Genomic DNA, 23063 nt, shown 5'->3' on the forward strand with positions numbered 1-23063 from the left:
TATACTGTATCAAATTTAAATTTTAACTTTATTTACTTACTTAAACTTTTTATCAAATAAAGTTTTGATGGTGTTTTTTTTATCTTGAAATTATGACGTAATGTAAGAATATATGAGCTCATTAGATAAATAGATTTCGTTTCCATCTAAGCTCTTGTTGAAAAGCGAATTAAATTGCCATTAAATATTTTCACCAAACGTCCGGTGAATCGATATGGAGAAGTCCATTTACTCCGGATTTAGTTGTGTATTCTTACACCATTGTTCGCGTAATGCACACATCAATAGTGACACATTTAAACACTTTATATACAAACAAAAGTTCAATGCAATTTATCAACCCGTCCCCGACAAGGGGCCCCTTGTATGGACCCACGAACTGTGTGCCAACTTGTAAATCACCTGTACAGATATTGATTTTAGCTTCTGTTTTGTTTGAATTGCTTATTTACAGACCACTTTCGAACATCCGAAAAGCAACGAATGAGCCTTTTTCTGAGCGCTTTCTACTGACATGAGTGATATGGAACTGTCAGGTATCACAATTTAAGACGCATTTTTGGAGCATGAAGGAGGAAAAGAAGGGGACCTATACTTGACATGTAGGGGATTCCCTAATGTCTTTTTCTCCTTACTTTTCTTTTCGGATTCTTATACTTTAATTGTCATTCGGCCATTTGGAAACCATGAACCGAGAACAACGAAAGCGAATCACTCAAAACATCACGAATCTGAAGGAACGTCTCGTGGACTTGGACCCTATCATTGACAGACTCATAGAAAAGGATGTCTTTTCTCTGGAACATCGGGAAAAGATCGAGCACGTTAGCCCAGCGACCCCGCAGAAAAAGTTCAATGAATTCATCCAGCTTCTGTTGGCGTCGCCTGAACCCAATACATACTTCGTGTTCCTGGAAGCTCTGACTGAGGAGAGGCATCACTATATGGCGGAGCGGTTACAGAACACTGTCATTAGTGGTAAGTCATGTACAGCATGCAGTTATATAGATATATAGAGTGTTACAAAATGTACACCATATGCATGCGCGGATCTACAGGTGGGATGGGGGTCGGAGGATCGGGACCCCCACCCCACCCCTTGAAAATTCAAATTTTTAAGTTTAGGTAGTAAACTATAAGGGAAAATGTGCCCTGGAAAAATATATCTCTCCCACCCAACCCCAACCCCCAACCCCCGGAAAAAATTCTGGACCCGCGCACGAATGTTACAAAATGTACAATGTACATGTATGGTTTATAAACTAGAAGATATAATGAGAGTAATTTAAAACAATACCAAATTCAAACAAAAATTGGACATGCACGTGTAAATATATACATTGTACCTGTAAATGTGTTATTCAAGTTTAGACTTCGATGTATACCGATACCAGGCTCTAAGAAGTCGGCTATGCTTTTGTATTCTGTCATATTTCATAACTCTGAATCGATGATAAATATGTATGCTTGCGCGGATCTAGAAGAGGAGGGGGGGGGATAAGGGGGTCCGGACCCCCCGCGCCCCTCCCCCCCCCACACCCCTATAAAATGCAAATCTCTTCAAAATAGTTCAAATTACATTATTATTATAAAAATAACAAAAATATGCCTCGGACCCCCCACCCCCCTCCCCCGGAAAACATTTCTGGATCCGCGCATGATGTGCATACTGTAACTCTATCAGAGAAGAAAACTGAGAGGGTCCTTATTAGTGCAAAGAAATTGTGTAGTAGCATTTGTCCTCGTAGAAATGGAATAATACAATCTTCATTGTGTCACAAATGACATGGAAATTTATGCACCAGTGGATAATTAATCATTTTCCCCGTTAAATAATACTTTAGTACACACTCCTGTGAAATTCATTTGAAAGAACTGTCATTTCTTCAAAGTTTCGTTTGATAGCATACAAATATTGGCAAAGTTATACAGCACACGTACTCAGTATATGTAAGTGCAGTAGATTTTGGAAAACGCATTTTTTTATATCTTATTTATTTCGGGTGGCAGGATAAATCTATACAAATGACATGACACGAAGATTATCTGTATTCAAAGAATTCATAACATTTCATTGTTTTCAGTTACTAGTAATTTGATTATTCTGATTGTTTTGATGTACAGTTTTTTTGTTTCATCCTGTAGGGACCTCTCCTGTCCGCCATTCCTCCTCTTACAGCAGGGAGCGCGCCAGATCCCGGGGAACGTCTGCTATGGTTAGTATGAAGTATACATATATATATGTTGATGCATTATATATTATACTTGTACAGCAACTTTCTTCTATGTATAAGAATGGTGTTTTTCATTAATGATTTGATATGTTGAAACTACTAGCTGCACATGCTACATGTACAGTATATATGTGCTTATTGAGTTATATTTACATCATCCAGTGTCTTAGTTTGTGATAACACTACGTATCGATTTTGTACTATATAACCCATAATACAAATGACGCCAAATTGAGGCGCCGGCGGGGTTTGCTTATTTATAGTTAAAGATTTAATTGTACGATGGCTTAAAATTATATAAATATAAGTAATAAGGAATCATTCTTTGAATATTATGAGGTGATAATTTCGGTCGGGGCGTGATCAAATCTATCATTAAGCCCTTCGGGCTTTATTGGATTTGATCACGCCCGACCAAAATTATCACCTCATAATACTCAAAGAATGATTCCTTATTCCTTATTTAATTGATATACCGGTACATCTTTGCTAGCTAAGGGTTTCTGATGAAGAGAGTAGCTGATAATTCAGTTCCATAATTTGTGATTTATACATTTCTTTAAAAGTGCATTAAGTGTCTCGATACTAAAAAATGATGTACCTTCATAACGCACTTTGAAAAAAAAAAAACTTTTCAAAGTGGGTTAACTTGGTCCCAAATTTAACGCAGTTTGAATTTTGTTTTCAAACTGCGTTGCCACATGCGTACACATTTTTCATGGTTAATGCATGTACACACACGTTTTAATGCACACACACAAGTTTTGCGTCATAATTTATGTCATACATCACGTTCACCAACAATTAATGGGCTTTTCGAGTGAAAGTTGAATAAAGATAGATATTTCTTTATGTTTTAATTGCAGTGTGTGAAATCTCATTTTGCTATATATTTTAAGATGAGGGCATTTGGCAAAATGCGTGTGTTGTGTTTATAAAACGAAAGTAAATGAAGAGAATTTTCCTATTTCACATTTTTGTTTTAAAAATGCATACTAATGGATTTTAAACATAGTATGTCATAATAATGGTAAGCTCTCTTTAAATGTGATTTACAAAATATTTCATTAATACGGATGATGATGATGATGATGATGATGATGAAAACACAATCTTAATTTATCTGTTATTTATTAATCAATTCAAGTATTTTTTATATCATTTTCCTTTTAACAGCAATTCCAGTTAAAACAATGATGTTATTGCTATATATATTTACATCATCCAGTGTCTTTGTCTGTGTAAACACTACGTATCGATTTTGTACTATATAACACATCTTCGCTAGCCAAGTGTCCGATTCGTTTTTCTCATCTTGGAGATGAGAAAAACGAATCGGACACTTGGCTAGCGAAGATTAAATAAACCATAATACAAATGACGCCAAATTGAGGCGCCGGCGGGGTTTGCTTATTTATAGTTAAAGATTTAATTGTACGATGGCTTAAAATTATATAAATATAAGTAATAAGGAATCATTCTTTGAATATTATGAGGTGATAATTTCGGTCGGGGCGTGATCAAATCTATCATAAAGCCCTTCGGGCTTTATTCGATTTGATCACGCCCCGACCAAAAGTATCACCTCATAATACTCAAAGAATGATTCCTTATTCCTTATTAAAAAAATGTTGATGTTTTCCAGAGCAACAGATCTTACGACCACTCCGGAGCTTCCGGTCCGGTGGGGGTCAGCTATGGCGGGCCCCCCGCGATGGAGATAACAATGTCTCGACTCCTGACGGAATTCAGCGGGAAACTGAGCTCTAACATTTCCAGCTCTCTTCAGAAAATGAGAGCGGAGGACAAACAGGAAATGGAAAAACGGATGGACGATAAACTGGCGTCGTTCAAGAAAGAATGGAACGAGGAGAAATCGAGTCTTCTGAGGATGAACGAGTCGGCCATCACAAACTTACAGGCGAGTGTGGAGAAGCTGAGGCGTTCCAACGAGGAGTATAATAGACTGTCGGAGAAATACGACAAACTGAAAGAAATGCAGAAGGAAATGCGCGAACGAGAGAATGAGAGATGGCAGAGACTGTCGCAGGCCAACGCGGAGAGGGCGCAACTGAAAATTGCTAACGACGATCTGAAAACTCAGATTCAGAAACTGCAAGAGAAGGTGGCCACGTTGGAGTGCGAGAACAGTCGTCTGAAGGAGAAAGATTGTCAGAGTCAAATAGATCTGGAGCATCTTGCCATAGAAAATAAAACCCTGATGCAGGAGTTAGAGGAGAAAGACAAAGAGAGACTGGCGCTAAAGAAGGAGGTGGAAATGGCGTACAGTCGGATAAGTGACGTAGTCAAGTTCCAGAGGGAGAAGTCGGAGTTGGATGACGTCACGTATAAGAGCGCGCTGGAGAAACAGTCCGAGAAGTTGAACGAGATCTTTGAGGTCGTGAACAATCTGAACTCCAAAGAGAGGCCTCGTCTCGCCTCACGTAATCTGTACATCGGGGGGAGTGGCATCGTGCCAAAAACTCCGAACAAACAAGGGGAAAAGAAATGATACTATAATTTAAAGATAAACTTTTCAATGACATTTATTAAATGTACATTTGTATATATGAACTTCGAGACGGTAACGATATTTTTAACTAGTTTATAAAGTAAAGAAAACTACTTTGCAAATACAAACTGAATGCTAAATTCATTTGCATGCACCCGTCAAGCCTCAACACTCTACGTCAGATGTACATGTACATGCAACATGGAAGAGAATACATAGGAAAGCATTCGCCCCGTTTTATTGTCGCCCCTTTCGCCCTTGTTGTAAGCAGGCGAATATAAGACTGGACGATTTCCTATGTCTCAAATTATCTTTTTTTATTCACAACTTTGTAAATTCAAGACTGGGTGAAAAAGTGAAAAAGGGCGAAAATAACCCTGTATACATAAGTAAAATGCATGTACCTTTTATACCGATATATCACTTAAAGTTTACCTTTATCAGAGGTTGCATTTGAATATAAAATGGGTAGATAACAAAGATATATTAATGTAAAACAGGTCTTCACATGAGCGATTCAGGCTTTTCCCCTTACAAAGATATTTTTTCACCAACTAACTTATCAAAATAGGCATTTATTGATATCAATGGAGTGCATGTACTAATAGTATTCCTCTATAAGAGAGAAAAGTGCACGTAGTTGTAACAATACAACACTTGTGATAAATGTAACTGTTGAAAAACCAGAAATGGAAACTATTTTTTATCAGTATAGTTACCTTGTAATCACATTAGGTATTTATACAATAATATATATTCTGATTTATTCCGATTCATCCCATATCATGGAAACATCACCCGAATTACATTGATTACATTTATTTTGAGGTGGCGGAACAAAAGGAGATAATTTGTTGTAATTGTTCCTCCTTAAGGTGGAATAACACATCTGAAAAAAGTGACTCAAATTAACAGTAAATGATTTAATTATGAAAGATATAATGATAAATAAACTGTACATATGTCAAATAAATGAAACATTTGCAGTTTGGGGATAAAAATTGAATATCTAAAAAAAATCAATTCAGTAAGTAACAACAAAAGCCCCTGCCGGGATCGAACATGGGATAAACGGAATACAAGCCCGAGACTTTATCCACCCGGCTATGGAATAATTCACATGTTGTTGTCGATAAAATCCATTCAATAAAATGAATATTATACTTTCATGTTAAATACTGAAATCTGATTGGTTTAGACGCAGTTGATAATCCGTTATATTACCCTCAGCGTTAGCAACACACTTGGCAACGGGTAACACAACAAAACTGTTACATGCGCGTTAATTATGCGCGTACAGTTCGCTGTAGAATTCACATCATTTCTATAAAAAAGGAGTAAAATTTTCTTTAAAAATAAGACATTCAGTATAATAAAATAAATAGTGTCTGTTTGGGAGGGTAACTGTTGAAATTGACAACCCGAGAAAACCATTGTCAACCGACGCGAAGCGGAGGTTGACAATGGTTTTCTCGGGGTGTTAATTTCTACAGTTACCCTCACAAACAGGCACTATTTATATAATGTCTTTCGATCAGAGGTCAGCCATTTTATAATGATGTGTTATTCAACCTTAATCAGAAAATTTATGTATCTTGCTTACCTAAAATCTTCTAATAATTTTTCATATGTTAACCACTCGCAGCATTGAAATTGGTACTTTATTCATTATTTTTAAAATACACCATGGCGAAAATATATATGTAGCACGCACCTACTCTTAAATTGATATGCAAAAGGTTCTAAATCAACACTACATGTATATATTAAACATTTTTAGTATGTAAGAATATATATAGCTTTGCACCAGTATGCTTGCAAAATCGGCTAGATATATGTATATGTACATGTACAAAATAACGGATTTTCGAGAAGAAAAAAAATAGTTAAATACTAGCATGTCCGATTTTGTTGATAATTTTATGCGTCAGACTGGATTTTTACTAGTCTGTGTCCATCTTCATTAATAAAAAGACAGTAAAATATGACTGAAACATTTAAGACTTTTATCATGAAAACGCGAAAATTGGATTTTTTCTAATATTGTAAACTCAAATTAAGGCATTTAAAGGTGTATATTTGTTGGAGAAGGTTAAGGTTTTCAGAGCTGCTTAAAGTTTTTGGAGCCTGTTCTCTTTGATGATTATATCTTAGTTATAACTGGTTCTAACTTCACCAAACTTGCATGGATGATGCGTCTTATAATACTGATGCACCTGACAGGCTTAAATGCTGAATCTGAGCCATAGTTTTTGGAACAGGTCATATATATTTTATAGATAATAGTACTGTACTTTTTAAAACTTCCATATTTCATTTAACTATAATATGTCTTGAATGAATCGCAGTGGTTGCTTCAGATGCAGGGCCTGATCTCCTTTATCACTAGATATGAATTTTTATTTTTTAATTTTTATTTTTTTTTTTGCATTTGAAGATTCTGGGGGGGGGGGGGGGGTATTGCTGCCCCCTTTAACTTCGAAACAATACTCCGTTCCTAAAAATACTTTTCAACTTTGTATATTTTACAAAAATATCCTTTTATTAGCGTTTTATTAAAACAGTTCCAGGCACGTAGCATCGTTTTTGAAAGTGTGTGTGAGTGTGTGTGTGTGGTGGGGGGGGGGGGGGGGGATAGTATATCTATAACTTCACTCCTAATTTCCTTATTTCATACCAATTTGTTACATACTCCCAAAAAAATTGGGGGGGGGGGGGGGGCAACACCATGATAATTCAATTTTTTGTAAATTTAAAAAAAATTAGTTGCTGCGAGAAAAGATGTGTCGGGGGAGGCCCCCCTGGTCACCCATGATGCTACGTGCCTGAGTTCAGCTGCTCACATACCATAAAACCTTGAAAATATGCCAGGGCTTATTTTAAGTTTTGGTAAGAAATTTTGGGCTTATTTTCAAAACCGTCTTATTCTCAAATAATTGCTTACTATTGAAACAAAATACCGGTAAGTGACGCAGCAAAATCACGGCTTATTATGAAACCAATAGATTGTAATTGATCGATTGTGAACTACATGAATATGTGCTCGTTTGTTCTAGGATATCCAGGTAAACATCTGTAAGAGTTAAATGAAAATGTTTGTGTATTTAATTCTGCGCGTCGATCTTTAAATTAAACAGTGATTTTTTTTTAGCACTGGCGACTACTAGACTTACTCCGATTTAGAAATTTTATTTTGAACATAATCATAAATGTCATGGAATTTTTACAATAAAACAATCAAAATAATACTGTGTAAAATAGCTTGCATGTAGAAAAAACACTACATGTATCTTTCCTAATTGGCACTGTCATGACTGGCTTATTTCAAAAGGGGCTTTTTTTTTTTTTTTTAGTAATTTTCAATGCAAGAAATAGGTGGCTTATTTTGAAACCGGCTAATTTTCAAGGTTTAAAGTATTATGCATATCAACGTCTTCAAATAGTGCCACATTTTAGAAATTTCGTGCTATTAAAAAAACGTAAAGCAATGAAATTCAACAAATGCTTGACGCTATGACTACTTTGCATTATATTTTTTTGTTATAACAACACATTCAACCAAACGTTTCAGGAAAAAAAAATAAGAGACCCACAAGTCTTGACGGTCCCTGGAATACTATAGCCCTTAGATGGAACTTTCATGTAGTGTCATATTTGCGTTTTAAGCTTCATTTTGGAGTCTATAAACCCAAACATCGATTCATAAAGAGGGAGGGGACAAGAGTCGGATAAATAATACACGTTCACTGTATGGTGGTCTGCAGATTAGAAACCCTTTGCTAGTGAAGATGAAAAGTCAGTAGTTTCGCTTAAGATTTAACTCGGGCTCAACCACAATCCAAAGTTTGCGTTTGTAAAAAAAAAAAAAGAAATATAGGCTGACTCTTTTTTTAAATCCTGCAGTTTTAATAAATTGAAATAAAAATTAGAAATGAAATCAATAGTCATTGCACCATCTTATTCGCCCTTCGTCTTACTCCTTGTGACTTTTGACCTCACAATCGGTGTCAGTCAACCAATGCTCGACAGACATCGATTGGAAAATACTCTTATTGACATAATCTACTGACCAATCGACCTTTTGAGCTGGAGATGCTATAACAACAGTCATCCTGTATACAGGGTTTGATGACAACATATCATCTACCCACCTACCTACAATCTTAGAAGATTGCACACTTCCTCGAAGGAACATAATAATTGATAAAGAAAATTGGACATTACATCTCCGATGCAACAATATATAAATAGTTTGGGAGGATAACAGTTGAAATTGACACCCCGAGAAAATCGTTGTCAACTGATGCGAAGCGGAGGTGTCGATTTTAAATGTTACCATCCCAAACAGGCACTATTTACTTTCTTATCATAAATGTCTTAATTTTAGAGAAAATGTTACTGCTTTTATATAGAAATGACGTGAATTCTACTGCGAACTGAATGCGCATAATTTGCGTGCATGTAACAATTCTTTGTGTTATACTTTCATGTTAAATACTGAAATCTGATTGGTTTAGACGCAGTTCATAATCCGTTCTATTACCCTCAGCGTTAGCAACGCACTTAGCAACGGGTAACATTATATAAATAGTTCCTGTTTGGGAGGGTAACAGTTGAAATTGACACCCCGAGAAAACCTTTGTCGACCGACGCGAAGCGGAGGTTGACAATGGTTTTCGAGGGGTGTCAATTTCAACTGTTATCCTCCCAAACAGGCACTATTTATCTTGTTATACTGAATGTCTTAATTTTAAAGAAAACTTAACTGCTTTTACATAGGAATAACGTGAATTATACGGCGAACCGTACGCGCATAATTTTCGCGCATGTAACAATTTTTAATGTTACCAGTCAACTGTTACCCTCCCAAACAGGCACTATTTATATATTATTATACTTTCTTGTTAAATACTGAAATCTGATTGGTTAAGACGCATGCGCAGTTGATAATCCGTTCTATTACCCTCAGCGTTGGCAACACACTTAGCAACGGGTAACATAACGAATTGTTACATGCGCGTACGGTTTGCCGTGGAATTCGAGCCATTTCTATATAAAAGCAGTAAAAAATCTCTAAAATTAAGACATTCAGTATAATAAAATAAATAGTGCCTGTTTGGGAGGATAACAGTTGAAATTGACACCCCTCGAAAACCATTGTCAACCTCCGCTTCGCGTCGGTTGACAATGATTTCCTCGGGGTGTCAATTTCAACTGTTACCCTCCCAAACAGTTTCTTACTCGTAACTTAATATAAAGGAGAGCTAAAAAAAAGTTTTTACAGATATTTAATTCAACTATTAGTGTCATTCTTTAAACATTAGAATGTTTTCTTTGACATATATACCAAACAACGTTTTCTGATTCCTATTCTTATTATGTACATAGTTTGTTTTGACATTTATGCATAAACAGTCAATTTGTTGACGAAATATTTAGTAATGAAATTAAAACATAGTCAAATAACAAGACATTGGAAATTATAGCTGTCGGTTAAGTTGGTTAAGAGCAGTTAGAGACATCATAATAAGTATGTCATCTAACATTTTTTTTTGTTAATTAGCCTTTCCTTATAATGCGTAAAGTCACTCTTGTCGATAGAGTGTGAATCGCGCGTTAAATCAAATTGAAGCTAGAACACTGTGCCGGATAATTATACCAGTGCCAAGGTGGCATTTTTCATGATATGCCAGCCACTAGTTCTATCAGTTAAAATTCGATATTCGTTGATTTATTTCATGATCAGATGATTAAATAAATGAATGAAGGAATCTTAAAGAAGAAGACATGTCCTAAAATAAATAGAAGTATTTAATAAATATTTGGCAATAATCCGTGTAGAAATTATATAATCGATTTACAATTATATATGCATATAATTATTTAATAGATTAAAATTTATTAAATAAAAAAAAGGTTTAATTACACTTAATATTAATAATAAATTAACACATCTTTAAACTTCAATCTCAGTCGAATACTGTAAAAAAAAAAAGAATTATAGAGACATAAATACCCATTTGTGAAATTATATATGAAAACCTGCAGCCGGTGACCAGAATGAATTTACATGAAAGATGTCAGTGACATATGGCAAAATATATCACTAAATTACTTTAATGATATATTCTGTATTACAGATATAAATACTGTATAACAATAAATAACAATGTATTGTTTATTGGTCAACAGCTATATAGATATATTATATATACAATTAATATTATACACATGTTAAAATACATATAAACAGCTAGGTCACTCGGTTGAAAAAGGCAAGTTTATACATGAAGTTTTCTGATCACAAAAGTATTCTTAATATATTTACCTTAATTGCACAAATCCTTTTACATTTTGTGTTGACAATATATAGAATTAATTTATATAAAAACAGAGGGTTTATATAATATAATAAAACTTTTAAAGGAATTCTTCTCTTAAGTTACAGTAATCACTGGCGTCGGAAGCAAATTGAAAGTGTGTGTGTGTGTGTGTGGGGGGGGGGGGGGGGGGGGGGAGGGGGGCTAGACTGATCCTCAGAAATATTGAGAGAAAAAAGCCTAATTCCCAAAATCATGAAATCCTAATCCGTAGGGGGGGGAGGGGGGGGGGGGGGGCTAGTATGCCTTTCACTCTAACTACTCAATCTTTCAAACGTACATTACGGAACAATTATGTTTCCGGCGAAAAAAGCGGGGGGGGGGGGGGGAGGCTGAACCCTCTATTCTGCTATGTGCCTAATGGTTAGGTCTAACTTAGCAAAAAAAAAGTGTGGGGGGGGGCTTAGCCCCCCCCCCCCCCCGGTTGGTTCCGACGCCTATGGTATTAGGGACATTTCAATATAAAATTATTTTCATTTTCTATAAATCTGAGGTAACATTGTTATATCTACCAGACGGTAAGACAATGCGTGAGATGCTAAAAAGTAATTTAACGTGAACGGCCAGTAATTTTTGGACATATTTATAAGAGATTATGATGATTTTACATCAATTAAAAGGAAGAGTGGGTGTTGCATTTGTAGATTTCAAACAAGCTTTTGATACAGTATGGAGGGATGGGCTCTGGTACAAACTTCTTAAAAGTGGAATAATTGGTAGGCTAAATGTTTTACATACATAAAAATATGTACAAAGGTATAAAATCAAAAATAATACATCAAAAATATGTATTAATGGTTTTTTAAATCTGATCTTTTTACTTGTAATGTCGGTGTACGACTATCTCCATTCTTGTTTTCCTTGTATATTAATGATCTAGAAGATTATTTGTTAGATAAAAACGTAACTCACTCAGGACTGTCTACAATTACTGAGGGAATTGAAAAGGAACTTCTTTATATTTAAAAATGTTTATCCTGTTTTATATGCAGACGATACTGTTATTTTAGCTGAGTCTGCAAATGATTTACAGTTTGCCCTTAATGAATTCTATAGATACTGTGATACATGGAAACTTTCTGTTAATATTTGTAAAATAAAAATTGTTTTATTTTCTAAAGGTCGTCAACCCAAATATGTCTTTTCTTATAATGGTTTACCTATTGAAATAGTTAAAGAATTTAATTATCTCGGTGTAATTTTCTCAAGAACAAGTTCATTTTTCAAAACAAAAAAAACAACCCAAAAAGACTATGTGAGCAAGCACAGAAATCCATGCATATGCCATGTATAAACAAATTGAGTTGCTACCTCAACCCACCCGTCTAATTCAGAAGCAAATTAAGCTCTTCTTCTAAGCCATATTCATATAGTATAATGAATGGATATAAAATTATACCAAGTTTTAAGTGTAATATTAAATGGTTGTAGTCGTTATTAAAATCAATCTTAAACATGTCAAATCCCCAAAGTCGGCAAGTGTAGTGGACAGTATGAAAGAGTTAAAGTTTTGAACCTGAAACTTTCAAGTACATAATTACATGTATATTTAGACCGTGAAGAGCAAGTTCCAGTTCAGTTCAAAGACAGTTCAACATGCACTCTGAAGTTGGAGTCAATTTTCAACAGGGTCAATTTTCAACGTGTCGATGTCATAAGAAGTTTGAAAAAAAAAATTCAAGCTGTTGAAAAATGACCCGGGTTTAAATTTCAAAGTTTTTGGTCTCAATTATCAACGTTGAAAATTGATCCCCGGGTCAATATTCAACGTTGACAAATGACCCCCGGGTCAATATTCTTTGTTACACCGGACATCTGACGCCCCGGGCTTTTATCAGTCTAGACGGGACTCCCAAAACGGAGTTAACTCCCAAAACGGAGTCTTTGGCTCCATCATGCATTGCGGTAAAATGGCGTTTCTAATGTAAACAACGTGCGAGTTATGCCCCTTAATAATTAGTTCTAAATAAATCTCTAAATTTGGCCAAAAACACGACAAAAATTAATTCTAAACTTTTAAAAACATATCTGAACGTTTATGTGTCATATTAATGTAATATGTTCATAACCGTTAAGTTGTATTACGTAAGATTAATTTTAAAATGAAAAATTCACCCAAAACTTTGATCACGCACAACTATAGCTGTTTTTAAATATATTTAACGCTTGGGTATGTTTATTTATCATTGTTTGTTAAAAGTATAGTCTCATTTTAATCTTTTTCATGCTAAATTATCCAATTATCTTGAATAATTATGTATTTAACATGGTTTCCTAACATCGCGAATGCCGCGAACAATTATAACTGTTTTGATGATAATTATCAGTTCAATTTAAAGAGTTATTGAATCTAGAGTGATAATTCGTTTCATTTTCTGGGCTTTTAAACAACCAATCCTATTTTTTAAATACCAAAAAGACGTTTTTAATCATCGCTAGAGCACCCATGTTTTTGTTAGTAATCGAAGCTTTTTTCGTTTACGCACTTATCAATTTGTAGGTTTGGTGATTTTAAATTGTAACACAATATCAAAGAAGTAAAATTTAATGCAATTTACCTTTTATTAACGATTAAATTCCATGAAAAACACAAAAATATAACTTTTTAAGCATCGTCCAAACGTCCAACTTCGAAGAGAAATAACTTTCTTAAGTGCAAATAAACCCCTTTTTCGTGCAAATACGATCGATAGTAAATTACATCCTGGGTCTTTTAAAACATGTTAGAAGTCTGCCAACACATGCAGCACTTTGCAAGACGATTTCTTGTTGACCCCATGTTTTCACCGAAAAATCGCCATATTTTGTACCAGTGCGCATGCGTAGACTCCCAAAACGGAGTCCAAAATGCTTACAGAAATTTACTTCCGTTGACTCCGTTTTGGGAGTCCGTCTAGACTGTTTATGGTGTTGTTAATCAGTTATTCACCTTAAATATTGACACTAATTATGCAGCTTCAAGTTGGTAAAAAATAGGTATCATGTATTTAGCTCCTACGATAAAACAATCATATAATTTATTTTCAAATTAAAAAATCTACAAATCACGCTCTTCTTAGACACATTTTGTTTAAATTTTTAGAACGCGAGTATGATGAAAAGTGCATTAAACTAGTTCAATCTGGTTGCTTTGCTTTGTGTGAACTCCGTTTTAGCAAAAGCCTACACAAGTGAGTTTAATTAGTAATCGCAAATTTTTAATACGTTTGAACGTACGCTTCAAATTATTCATGAGAAGAATCGAAATATGTGTAGCTTGTGGTCATTACAGTAGAATCAATACAGATAGCGCTTTCCTCACAACCTTGAAAATCTATTGTTGTGAGAAATGATTTCTTAGTTTTCGCAATATCAAATCAGAGTTAAGAAAACCTAAAACGAGGGATGCATAACGCGTATAATAATCCAATAAATGGAATGGAAGGATCAAATAAATCTGTTTCTAGATATGACTACATTATTTCGAGTAAAACATTTTAGCTACACATTTAAAGTCATCCTTATTAATAAAAAGGTATTGGAATTTCAAAAATGAAAAAAAAAACATAATAAAAATCTAAATAAATTTGATAAAAGGAAATTTAAAATGATTAAATGGTCACGATTTTGGTCAAATTTGTTTTCTCCGATTTTAATATTTACGATGCCTAAGAAAGGTATTTGTAATAGGCAACCGGAATTTGAGTGTTATTTGTTGAGTTATAAGCGAGTTACAGAGCTTGAAATTCTTCGCTATGTAAACAAAGCGTTTGTTTCCATTTTGAACGTTGAAGTAAAATTTTCAGTTTTAACCCAAAACGAATGTGTTAAACGTTAGGAACTGTTTATCTATGCTTAAAATAAATAAAAAGATAGAAAAAAAGTTGGAAAAAGAATTTTTACTGGTATATTGAACGTATGTAAACAAAAACAGGGCACGAGCATTGTTTACATGACAAATAATTGTGAGCCCTGTATCTTGCTTATAACTCTACAAATGACTCTCAAAATTCATTTGATCATTAGAAATGCATTTCCAAAGCATTGTAAATAATAAAAACATAAAAATAGAATTTGGCCAAGACCGTGACCATGCCCCTTTAAAGAGTTTGATCATAATTCCAGACAAACAACATCGTATTTCATCACAAAATTACTACATGCATTTGTCAGTATCCCTAGAATTATCTTTCATCTGATTCCCTCGCTCAAACTTAAATTTGATGAAGTGAATGATATATTGAATATAACGCTGCTTGGACCCGACATCAAACTCCATGTCTCTATTCATGAATCATAACGATATTCAGGATAATTTCATAATTATCGAGATGCCATTAAATTTCTGGTTCCCTCACATGGCAGTACATGTACACGAACAATTAAGTAAAATATTGTCAAATTTTCGGGACGACCCGTCCATTCTTCAGGACAACAAAATAAAAACTACATATGAAAGAAGAAAAACATCTACAAAACTAGCACTAAACTAAAAACTAAATAATTTATAAAAACTAAAAAATGTATAAACACCGGATCGAAACAGATCCGACACTAGAGACTTCTTCACAGACCGTCCGCTGCGTCGGACGGGATTTTTCTTTCTCGGGCTTGAAATCTAAAATACAAAGATGTAGCTGCCACGTTTCGACTCGATATATATATATATATATATATATATATATATATATATATATATATATATATATATATATATATATATAGCGATGACGTTTCCAGTGGAAAAGGAACTTAACTTAATCTGCACAAGTCGGGTTAGAAGAACATACTACTACTACATGTAATGATGGGTGAAAATTTAAAAAAAAAAATCAAAATTGACGATTTCGATTAGAACGAACTGTTCATGAATATTGACAAACAGCTCGTTTGTCCATGCACAGCACTCTATCTCTATTCGTCTGTAACATTTACGCAGCGTTGATGATAGCTTACAAGTACTTTGCTCGTAACTATTAGATTATTTCACAATAACAATGCATGCTTTCATTTAAATTGTCATGTATTTGTCACATAAAGTCCTTGTTTACGGCATCAGTTTTAAAATTCGTTCAGTATCTGATTATAGATATATATGGCTCATAATAAGGATATCGTACATGTATGCAACAGTTCTGACCCAAGGTCTGCTGTCTATTGCAACTTTAGTTAAGTTCCAAGTAACGCTGTCATCAATATCAGATACTTGAAAGATGTCTTTGCCTGCGATGACTTTTGAATAGAGTTTCAAAGTTATAAAGTAGCTGTAAAAAATCGAATCAGGTTAGGGTTTATTCTATATGCTATTAAGTTAAACAATGTTAAAACTGAATATCCATTAATAGTATTTAAAAGTCGTAAGGTTTACAGTCAAATGCACATTGTTTTATATGCATTAACATCGACCATATCTTTGGAAGAAATCAAGTTGCGATAACTTGGTTTAAATGTTAACGCATTGTTTTTTTTATATATTTTAAAGTTGTAGCAAATGTTGCAACAGTTATCACATTAAAAACATTAATTAATTATAAAAAAAAATGTGGTAATAGCAAGTACATGTAACAAATTGAAATTGTTTGAATATGCTTTGAAAGAAGACATGCCAGACTTCCTCGGTTTGGTTTAGTGAATCAAAAATAACTTCAATTAGGACAGCCCTATATAAGCATATCTTGCTTGTCATTTCTGTCCAAAATAAGTGTTTTGTCTCGTGTAACGATGTTTTTTTTCCATAAGAGTATTAGTGATAGATTATACTTTACTTTAATACACAGATATCTTCAAAAGTTAAAGCAGGCAGATGATAGAGTAGTCATTATGTAAAAGCAGGTCCACCATACAAAAGACTAACAAATCCTTAAATACGTACATGTATATATTAGATTAAGTTATCTTATCTACCCTCCGTTATGTATATCACCGTGGTATATTATCATAATAACACGCCGAGAGTTGGGTGGATAACAACATGTTTTGTATAGGAGTAATCTAGTGACGAGGAAACTACTTCATTAGATTTTACACCATAAAATATAAGTTGTTTTCAACAAGGTATGTATCTATGTATGGTTCTAGGTGACTTGAATTTATTTATTTTTGTAAACACGCGGGCTATTTTTAGATTTATTTTATCGGTGATTTACCTTTGATATTGACGCTGGTGATGCAACTCCTTAATTATCACCAGGCATACATATATTTGTCGACACCTGATTGATTCAGCAAATACAGATGTTATAAAGGTATGTTATTTGTGTAAACTTGTACGAAATCAGGGTCAAACGAGACTGAGAATAGAATGATATTGTGTAGATGCAGAATTTCGTATTGTTTGGGTCCTCATAATTTCAAAAAGTATATTCATCGTACATGTAAAATCTTCTTTACGATATTTCAATTGAAATAAGAATAAAAATTTTACTATGGTATCTGATAGGTGTACATAATTGTCTTTTTTTTTACTTGTGTCTTTTGCTAATTTTAAAAATTAAATTGGAAAGATTAGTGAAATGTCAAATCTAATGCTTGCGATCTAAAGGGTCGAACTCACAAACGTAGGCATGAAATCAAATATATCTACTATCACATGTAGGTTAACCATTTAACCTATTTTATAATTAGAAAAACATTTACCTGTATTTACATATCAATGACATCGGAAGCAAATTAAAAGTGTGCCTATGGAGGGGGGATAAACTTATCAGAAATTTTGACCCGGTTCCGCGGCCTATGCATACGCTTTCTAAAATTGACTCTGAGAGTTATCAAACTTTTCGCTTCCTAAAATACTTTTAGAATATTTCTGATGTGATCATCTGTAATTAAAGAATAAAGAAATGTGATGTAATGAATTAAATAACAAGATACATTCCTCCTTAAAGGCCCCGTGGCTTTAAACTAAGGTAGATATATTCCAAAGTTTCTCAAGAAAAACTCGATTAAGTGCATCTTCGACCTCAAATGTGTTTGCTTTTTGAGTTGATTCTTACTTCTTTATAACTTTCATTTTTTATAGCAATTATCTTTTATATCTCTAATTCTTTTTTGCTTGCAGAACATGGCCACCTTTTACAGAAAACTCGAATATTCCAGCCTAGTTGTTTTATTTTGTGTAAGCAATGCTTTTGCTAAAACCTATACAAGTAAGTGCTGATAAATGTACGTGTGGATACACAATTATGTGAAGCCATAACATAAAGAACTGACAAACTTCAAATTGTGCATGTGCAATGCAAACGAAACATAACTAATATGAAAAAGGAGAGTGTCAAAAAGTTTAAATACATTATTGCATATAAAAGTATTTCGTGAATTGTAATTAACAATTGATCAGACAGGGGGCTGCAGTCCGTTTTTTAAAGATAGTGGGCAGGTATGGACTTTGTAAGCGTTAAAAATCAAAAATAGCCTCTAAGTTCTTATTTTATTTTTACAATTTATTTAATTTTTAAGGAACCCTAATTTAGTGAACAAAAATTTTCTAGTCAAAACTTTACAATAAATTTTCATGTATTTCCTATTTTTCCCCTTTTTGTGATTTGCAGTAAATGTGGACAAGGATGAGTGCGAGTATTACCAAACCCACACAGTCAACCAGTTTCAGACTTATGAGATCGTCTGGCACGGTTACGCCATTAAAGGCTGTGGGGTGGGATTTTACGCCGTAGGGGACAGCATCTTCTCTTTTGATGACTACAAGATCTGTGTCAAACCTGTTGTATGGGATATGGAAGACTGTTCCTCCCAGCTGTATCTCAGATATAACAGTGTCAAGGTCTTAAAATCTGTTTAACCCCTTCAGCGTTCCTTTCATGTGATTTGCTCCACCGCTATTTCATAATCGTGTTATTGGCGCCTGTGCACCTTCACCAGTAAATGAAAAAGCAAATGGCTCGAACTGTCATAGTCACTCAATCTAAATTCTAAAAATATTGAAATAAATAACTTTGTCATGTTGTTAATTTGCATGTACACCCAGTCTTTGATGACAGTGTAGACCATTATAATGATGTTTTGAAAATAGTCATAATGCCATCCATAATCTTTAAAAACCCCAAAATTCTGACGTCTCTGACTTTTCTCTTTTAATGCCATGTGTTTGCTTTTACTTTGTTTGTTTGCAGCCTTATGAAAACTAACGAATTGTTTTTTTTCAACCTTTGATTTAAGACTGTTGCATGTACTGATAAAGAGCCAGAAACCCTTTGCTATGATCCAGGGGTAAATTTGGATATTGATGTGAAAATGCACGATGAGCTGGTCTGGAAAGTGAACACAACCAGCTTTACATTAAAAGTATACGCCAAGGACACTACGTACTGTGAGTAACCTGCAAACAGCCAGCAAAGGAAACATAACTTTTTCAACTGATTCTTGGATTCAACTGATTCGAAATTTGTACTCTTTCACAAGAGTTATATTGCATGATTTAGAAAAATGCGTGCGGTTTAATTAAAACGATTTAAATGTTTAATAATGTAATAGCAAGCGTTAAAGTTAATCTAAGGGGGTTTTAAAAGCTGCTTTGACATTACATGTACCCATGTCCTACTCTATTCCTTTTTTCAGACGGCGTGGGGCTGGTAGCAGCCTGTATTATTCTGTGGCTCATTATAGTGGCGGTTTGTACTCTAGCCAGGAGACGACAGCGGTCAGCGACAGGGCACCAACGCAGGTCACGCTCAATATATAGTCTGCCAGGTACACAAACGAACAATTAAACAAACAAACACACGCAACGTTAAAACAATTCATAAATTACATCAATGGTTTCTATTGAGCAAAGTTGCTGTCTAACATCTGAAAACGTTCATGCAATTTATAATTAAATCTAATTTTCTTTGGTGTTACAAAATAAAAAGGTATTACTTTGTGTATCATGAAAAGCTCATAAAAGGGTAACAGCGATGGATAAGTTGGCATATCTACTGGAAGTATTGGCGAATAAAATTACGAAAATACCTGTTTGATTCATGGTCATTCATTTGTACACATTTTTGTATTTTCAATATGTATGATAATGATTATAATGATTTATTGCAAACGCAAACTTTCCAAATAATAGGCTAAGTATAGTTGGTAGGACAGTTTAACAGCAAAAGGAGATAAATAAATGTAGAAAGGTTTGTATGTAGCGGACATCAAAATAAAAAATCCCAAATGTTGAAGACAATTTGTTCCGTCTGATATACACAACACTTAGACATTCAATTTACGATAATATAAGGATAATAAAGTGCTTTATTTAACTTCCATGTTTAATACTGAAATCTGATTCGTTTAGACGCAGTTGATTATTCGTTCTACAATGAAGCGCATTGAAGTGGTTAAAATTTCCGTTTGAATGGAATGTTCTAAACTTTGTATCGAATGTCAATTGCTACATAAGTCACGCCCATTTCTTTTGAAACGAGAAAAATAGTATTCATCACAATGTTAGCACAAACAAAGGACTAAGTGCGGTTTTATGCAATTTTTGCCCCCCAAAATCAAAGTTTTAGAAAGAGCTTTAAAATAAGGTGAAAGATAGTTAGAATCATATTGGAAATAAAAGTGTAAAAGGTTATCACCACAGTGACGTCATAATGTAGAAATGACGTCATGAATATTGCATTATTTTGATAAATTGATGTTTTGTAGCAAAATATATGTGTTTTCCGATGGTTTATCGACTAGGAAACATCGAGCGCAGGCTTGCTCAAGTACCATATTTTAGTATAATGTGTATAACTATCTGAAGAAAAACATATGTTAAAATCGCACTTGAGCAGACCTGCGCTCTATACTTCCGAATGCAAAATATAGAGCAAAAATGAGAAAATGTTCATTTGTTTGCAAATTTGCGGGAATTGGGCCATTTAGGTGACGTCATAGATACACAGCGAGAGAGCAATGATGACTAAAATCATTATTATAGTTATAGGCATCCTCTATACAATTTGTGAAGATTTTATTTTTATACGATACTATTTAAAAATTGGTTGAAATCGGGGGCAGATATTTGACCATACCGCACATAGTCCTTTGTTACTAAAAATATTCTTGACTCTTTATTTTGAACAATATCACTGTTTCTGAACATAGAGGTGGAAAGAAAAAAGTGTGTTTATGTGTGTTTTTGTGTATAATTCATGTACGTGTGTGAAATTCCTGCTTGTGCTGTTTAGAAGAGTGGCGGTTCCAAAAGCATGGTGACGAATACTGTTTTCCTCGTTTCAAAAGAAATGGGCGTGTCTTATGTAACAATTGACGTTCGATACAAAGTTTAGAACATTCCATTCGAACGAAAATGTTACCACTTCACTGTGCTTCATTGTATTACCCTACGCGTTAGCTTAACACTTGGCAAGGGTAACACAACGAATTGTTACATCCGAGGAAATTATGCGCGTACGGTTCGCCGTAGAATTCACGTCATGCCTTGGTAAAAGCAGTAAACTTTTGTTTGAAATTAAGACATTCATTATAATAAAAAAATATTGCCTGTTTGGGAGGGTAAAAGTTGAAATTAACACCCCTCGGAAACCATTGTTCATCTCCGCTTCGCGTCAATTGACAATGGTTTTCTCGGGGTGTCAATTTCAACTCTAACCCTCCCAAACAGGCACTATTTATATATGGTTACATTAATACACCCTGTATTTATTCACAAGAGTGCGCACTTCAATGGGTTTTTTTTAATTTCAGATTATTTACACAATTTTTGCTGTATTGTCGAAAACACGAATTTTTACCCCATTTCATAGGATCCTCCTCATTTGTTTAAATGTCACGTTCAGTGTGTTACACAACGTAATCAAGAACACACAAACAATTTAATGATAGATATTGTAGCATAAAAAAGTTATCTATATTTCCAGGTATCGAAAATTTGAACTTTACACCAACGGACGGTCCAAGCCCACCTCCATATTCGCCAAATGATGAACACCCCCCTCCGCCTTACTCCGCGGAAGATCTTTTAAAAAGGGATAACTCATTGTCACACATCTAGATCTTATATCGATTTTTTATGATTTTCATTTTTTTTTCATTAAAACTTCAAAGCTGGTTAAGTGTTGTTTTTTTCCACGAAAAACGTGTACTGCCTCAAACCCAATATTTTGAAGATGACAAAATGTCACAAACAAAAGGTGTGATCGTTTTCTTTGATTATTCAATATAACATGTTTTTAAGAATGACAGATGGTCTTAAAAGTGTTCAATGACATATATTTTAACAAGCTGTTTAAAAGAGTAGAAAAATAGGTCAAACAAACCACTCCATGACTTGTCCTCGAAATGGTGATGCTGCACAAAACCGTTAATAGTCCAATCCACACTTTGCAAAAGTTGTTTACCTTTGCAGGGTCAACCCAAAGGTCAAAAGGAAAAAAACCCCAACCTTTTTCTTCTTTATGCAACCAAGTATTTGGGCGTCCTGTGATGAAATCTTAAAAAAATTAATTAATTCCTTCGATATGCGTGTTGCTTCATCTGAAGGCAATCAAAACACAGAGCGGAAACAGATTTTTAATGTCAAATGATAAAATTATAAACCTTTAAACTACAAGTCTGCTGTGAGAAATCTACGGGTTTTTCCTTAAAAGAGGGCAGCCAAGGGACATAACTTTTGTAAAGTGTTGATAGGTCTATTGCTCTGAAGAAAACCTACCTACAAATTCAACGAGAGCTATGCGGCACTTGGCAAAACACTTTAAAATATTACGCAGTTGAAAATATTGAGAACGAGCTAATTGAAAGACTGTCCAAATAAAATCATAAATAAGCAATACTAAACACACCTTTGCATGTGTAGATCTACACACGCATATAGAACATGAGTGCATGTATGATCAACACCACTTTTTCAAAAATCTTAAAAACAAAGGTAAGGTAGAACCTCTTATATGGACAGTATCTAAATGTTCTTTTTTGGCTTTTATTTGGTGGAAAGAATAATATTTTAATTAGGGC

General features: G+C 34.2%; 2 protein-coding genes across 4 annotated transcripts; both read left to right on the forward strand.

The window, feature by feature from the left end:
• Positions 1–403: 403 nt before the first annotated feature.
• On the forward strand, positions 404–6682 carry LOC128159020 (trichohyalin-like). The gene is made up of 3 exons (XM_052822052.1): positions 404–978; positions 2146–2216; positions 3880–6682. Exons 1-3 carry the CDS (start codon positions 687–689, stop codon positions 4744–4746), a joined length of 1230 nt encoding a protein of 409 aa, XP_052678012.1. The 5' UTR covers positions 404–686; the 3' UTR covers positions 4747–6682.
• A 10342-nt stretch (positions 6683–17024) lies between these two features.
• LOC128159030 (uncharacterized) lies at positions 17025–22157 on the forward strand. Of its 3 annotated transcripts, none has more exons than XM_052822061.1 (7): positions 17025–17159; positions 17296–17350; positions 18163–18250; positions 18653–18882; positions 19278–19428; positions 19677–19808; positions 21968–22157. In XM_052822061.1, exons 3-7 carry the CDS (start codon positions 18166–18168, stop codon positions 22099–22101), a joined length of 732 nt encoding a protein of 243 aa, XP_052678021.1. In that variant the 5' UTR covers positions 17025–17159; positions 17296–17350; positions 18163–18165; the 3' UTR covers positions 22102–22157. The 3 variants fall into 3 exon arrangements, with proteins under 3 accessions (XP_052678021.1, XP_052678023.1, XP_052678022.1); XM_052822062.1 differs by having other exon boundaries at positions 17052–17159; positions 17230–17350; XM_052822063.1 differs by lacking the exon at positions 17296–17350 and having other exon boundaries at positions 17046–17159.
• The last annotated feature ends 906 nt before the right edge of the window (positions 22158–23063 follow it).

Source organism: Crassostrea angulata, chromosome 8 (genome assembly GCF_025612915.1).
Source record: "Crassostrea angulata isolate pt1a10 chromosome 8, ASM2561291v2, whole genome shotgun sequence".
NCBI classification, from domain to species: domain Eukaryota; kingdom Metazoa; phylum Mollusca; class Bivalvia; order Ostreida; family Ostreidae; genus Magallana; species Magallana angulata.

What these genes read in the sequence shown, in the direction of transcription:
- LOC128159020 (XM_052822052.1), top strand. Translation starts at nt 687, where the DNA reads ATGAACCGAGAACAACGAAAGCGAATCACTCAAAACATCACGAATCTG. An exon ending in ACAGAACACTGTCATTAGTG is followed by an intron (nt 979 to 2,145) that starts GTAAGTCATGTA and finishes TTCATCCTGTAG; the next exon opens with GGACCTCTCCTGTCCGCCAT. An exon ending in CCCGGGGAACGTCTGCTATG is followed by an intron (nt 2,217 to 3,879) that starts GTTAGTATGAAG and finishes GATGTTTTCCAG; the next exon opens with AGCAACAGATCTTACGACCA.
- LOC128159030 (XM_052822061.1), top strand. Translation starts at nt 18,166, where the DNA reads ATGGCCACCTTTTACAGAAAACTCGAATATTCCAGCCTAGTTGTTTTA. An exon ending in TCAGATATAACAGTGTCAAG is followed by an intron (nt 18,883 to 19,277) that starts GTCTTAAAATCT and finishes CTTTGATTTAAG; the next exon opens with ACTGTTGCATGTACTGATAA. An exon ending in CTCAATATATAGTCTGCCAG is followed by an intron (nt 19,809 to 21,967) that starts GTACACAAACGA and finishes CTATATTTCCAG; the next exon opens with GTATCGAAAATTTGAACTTT.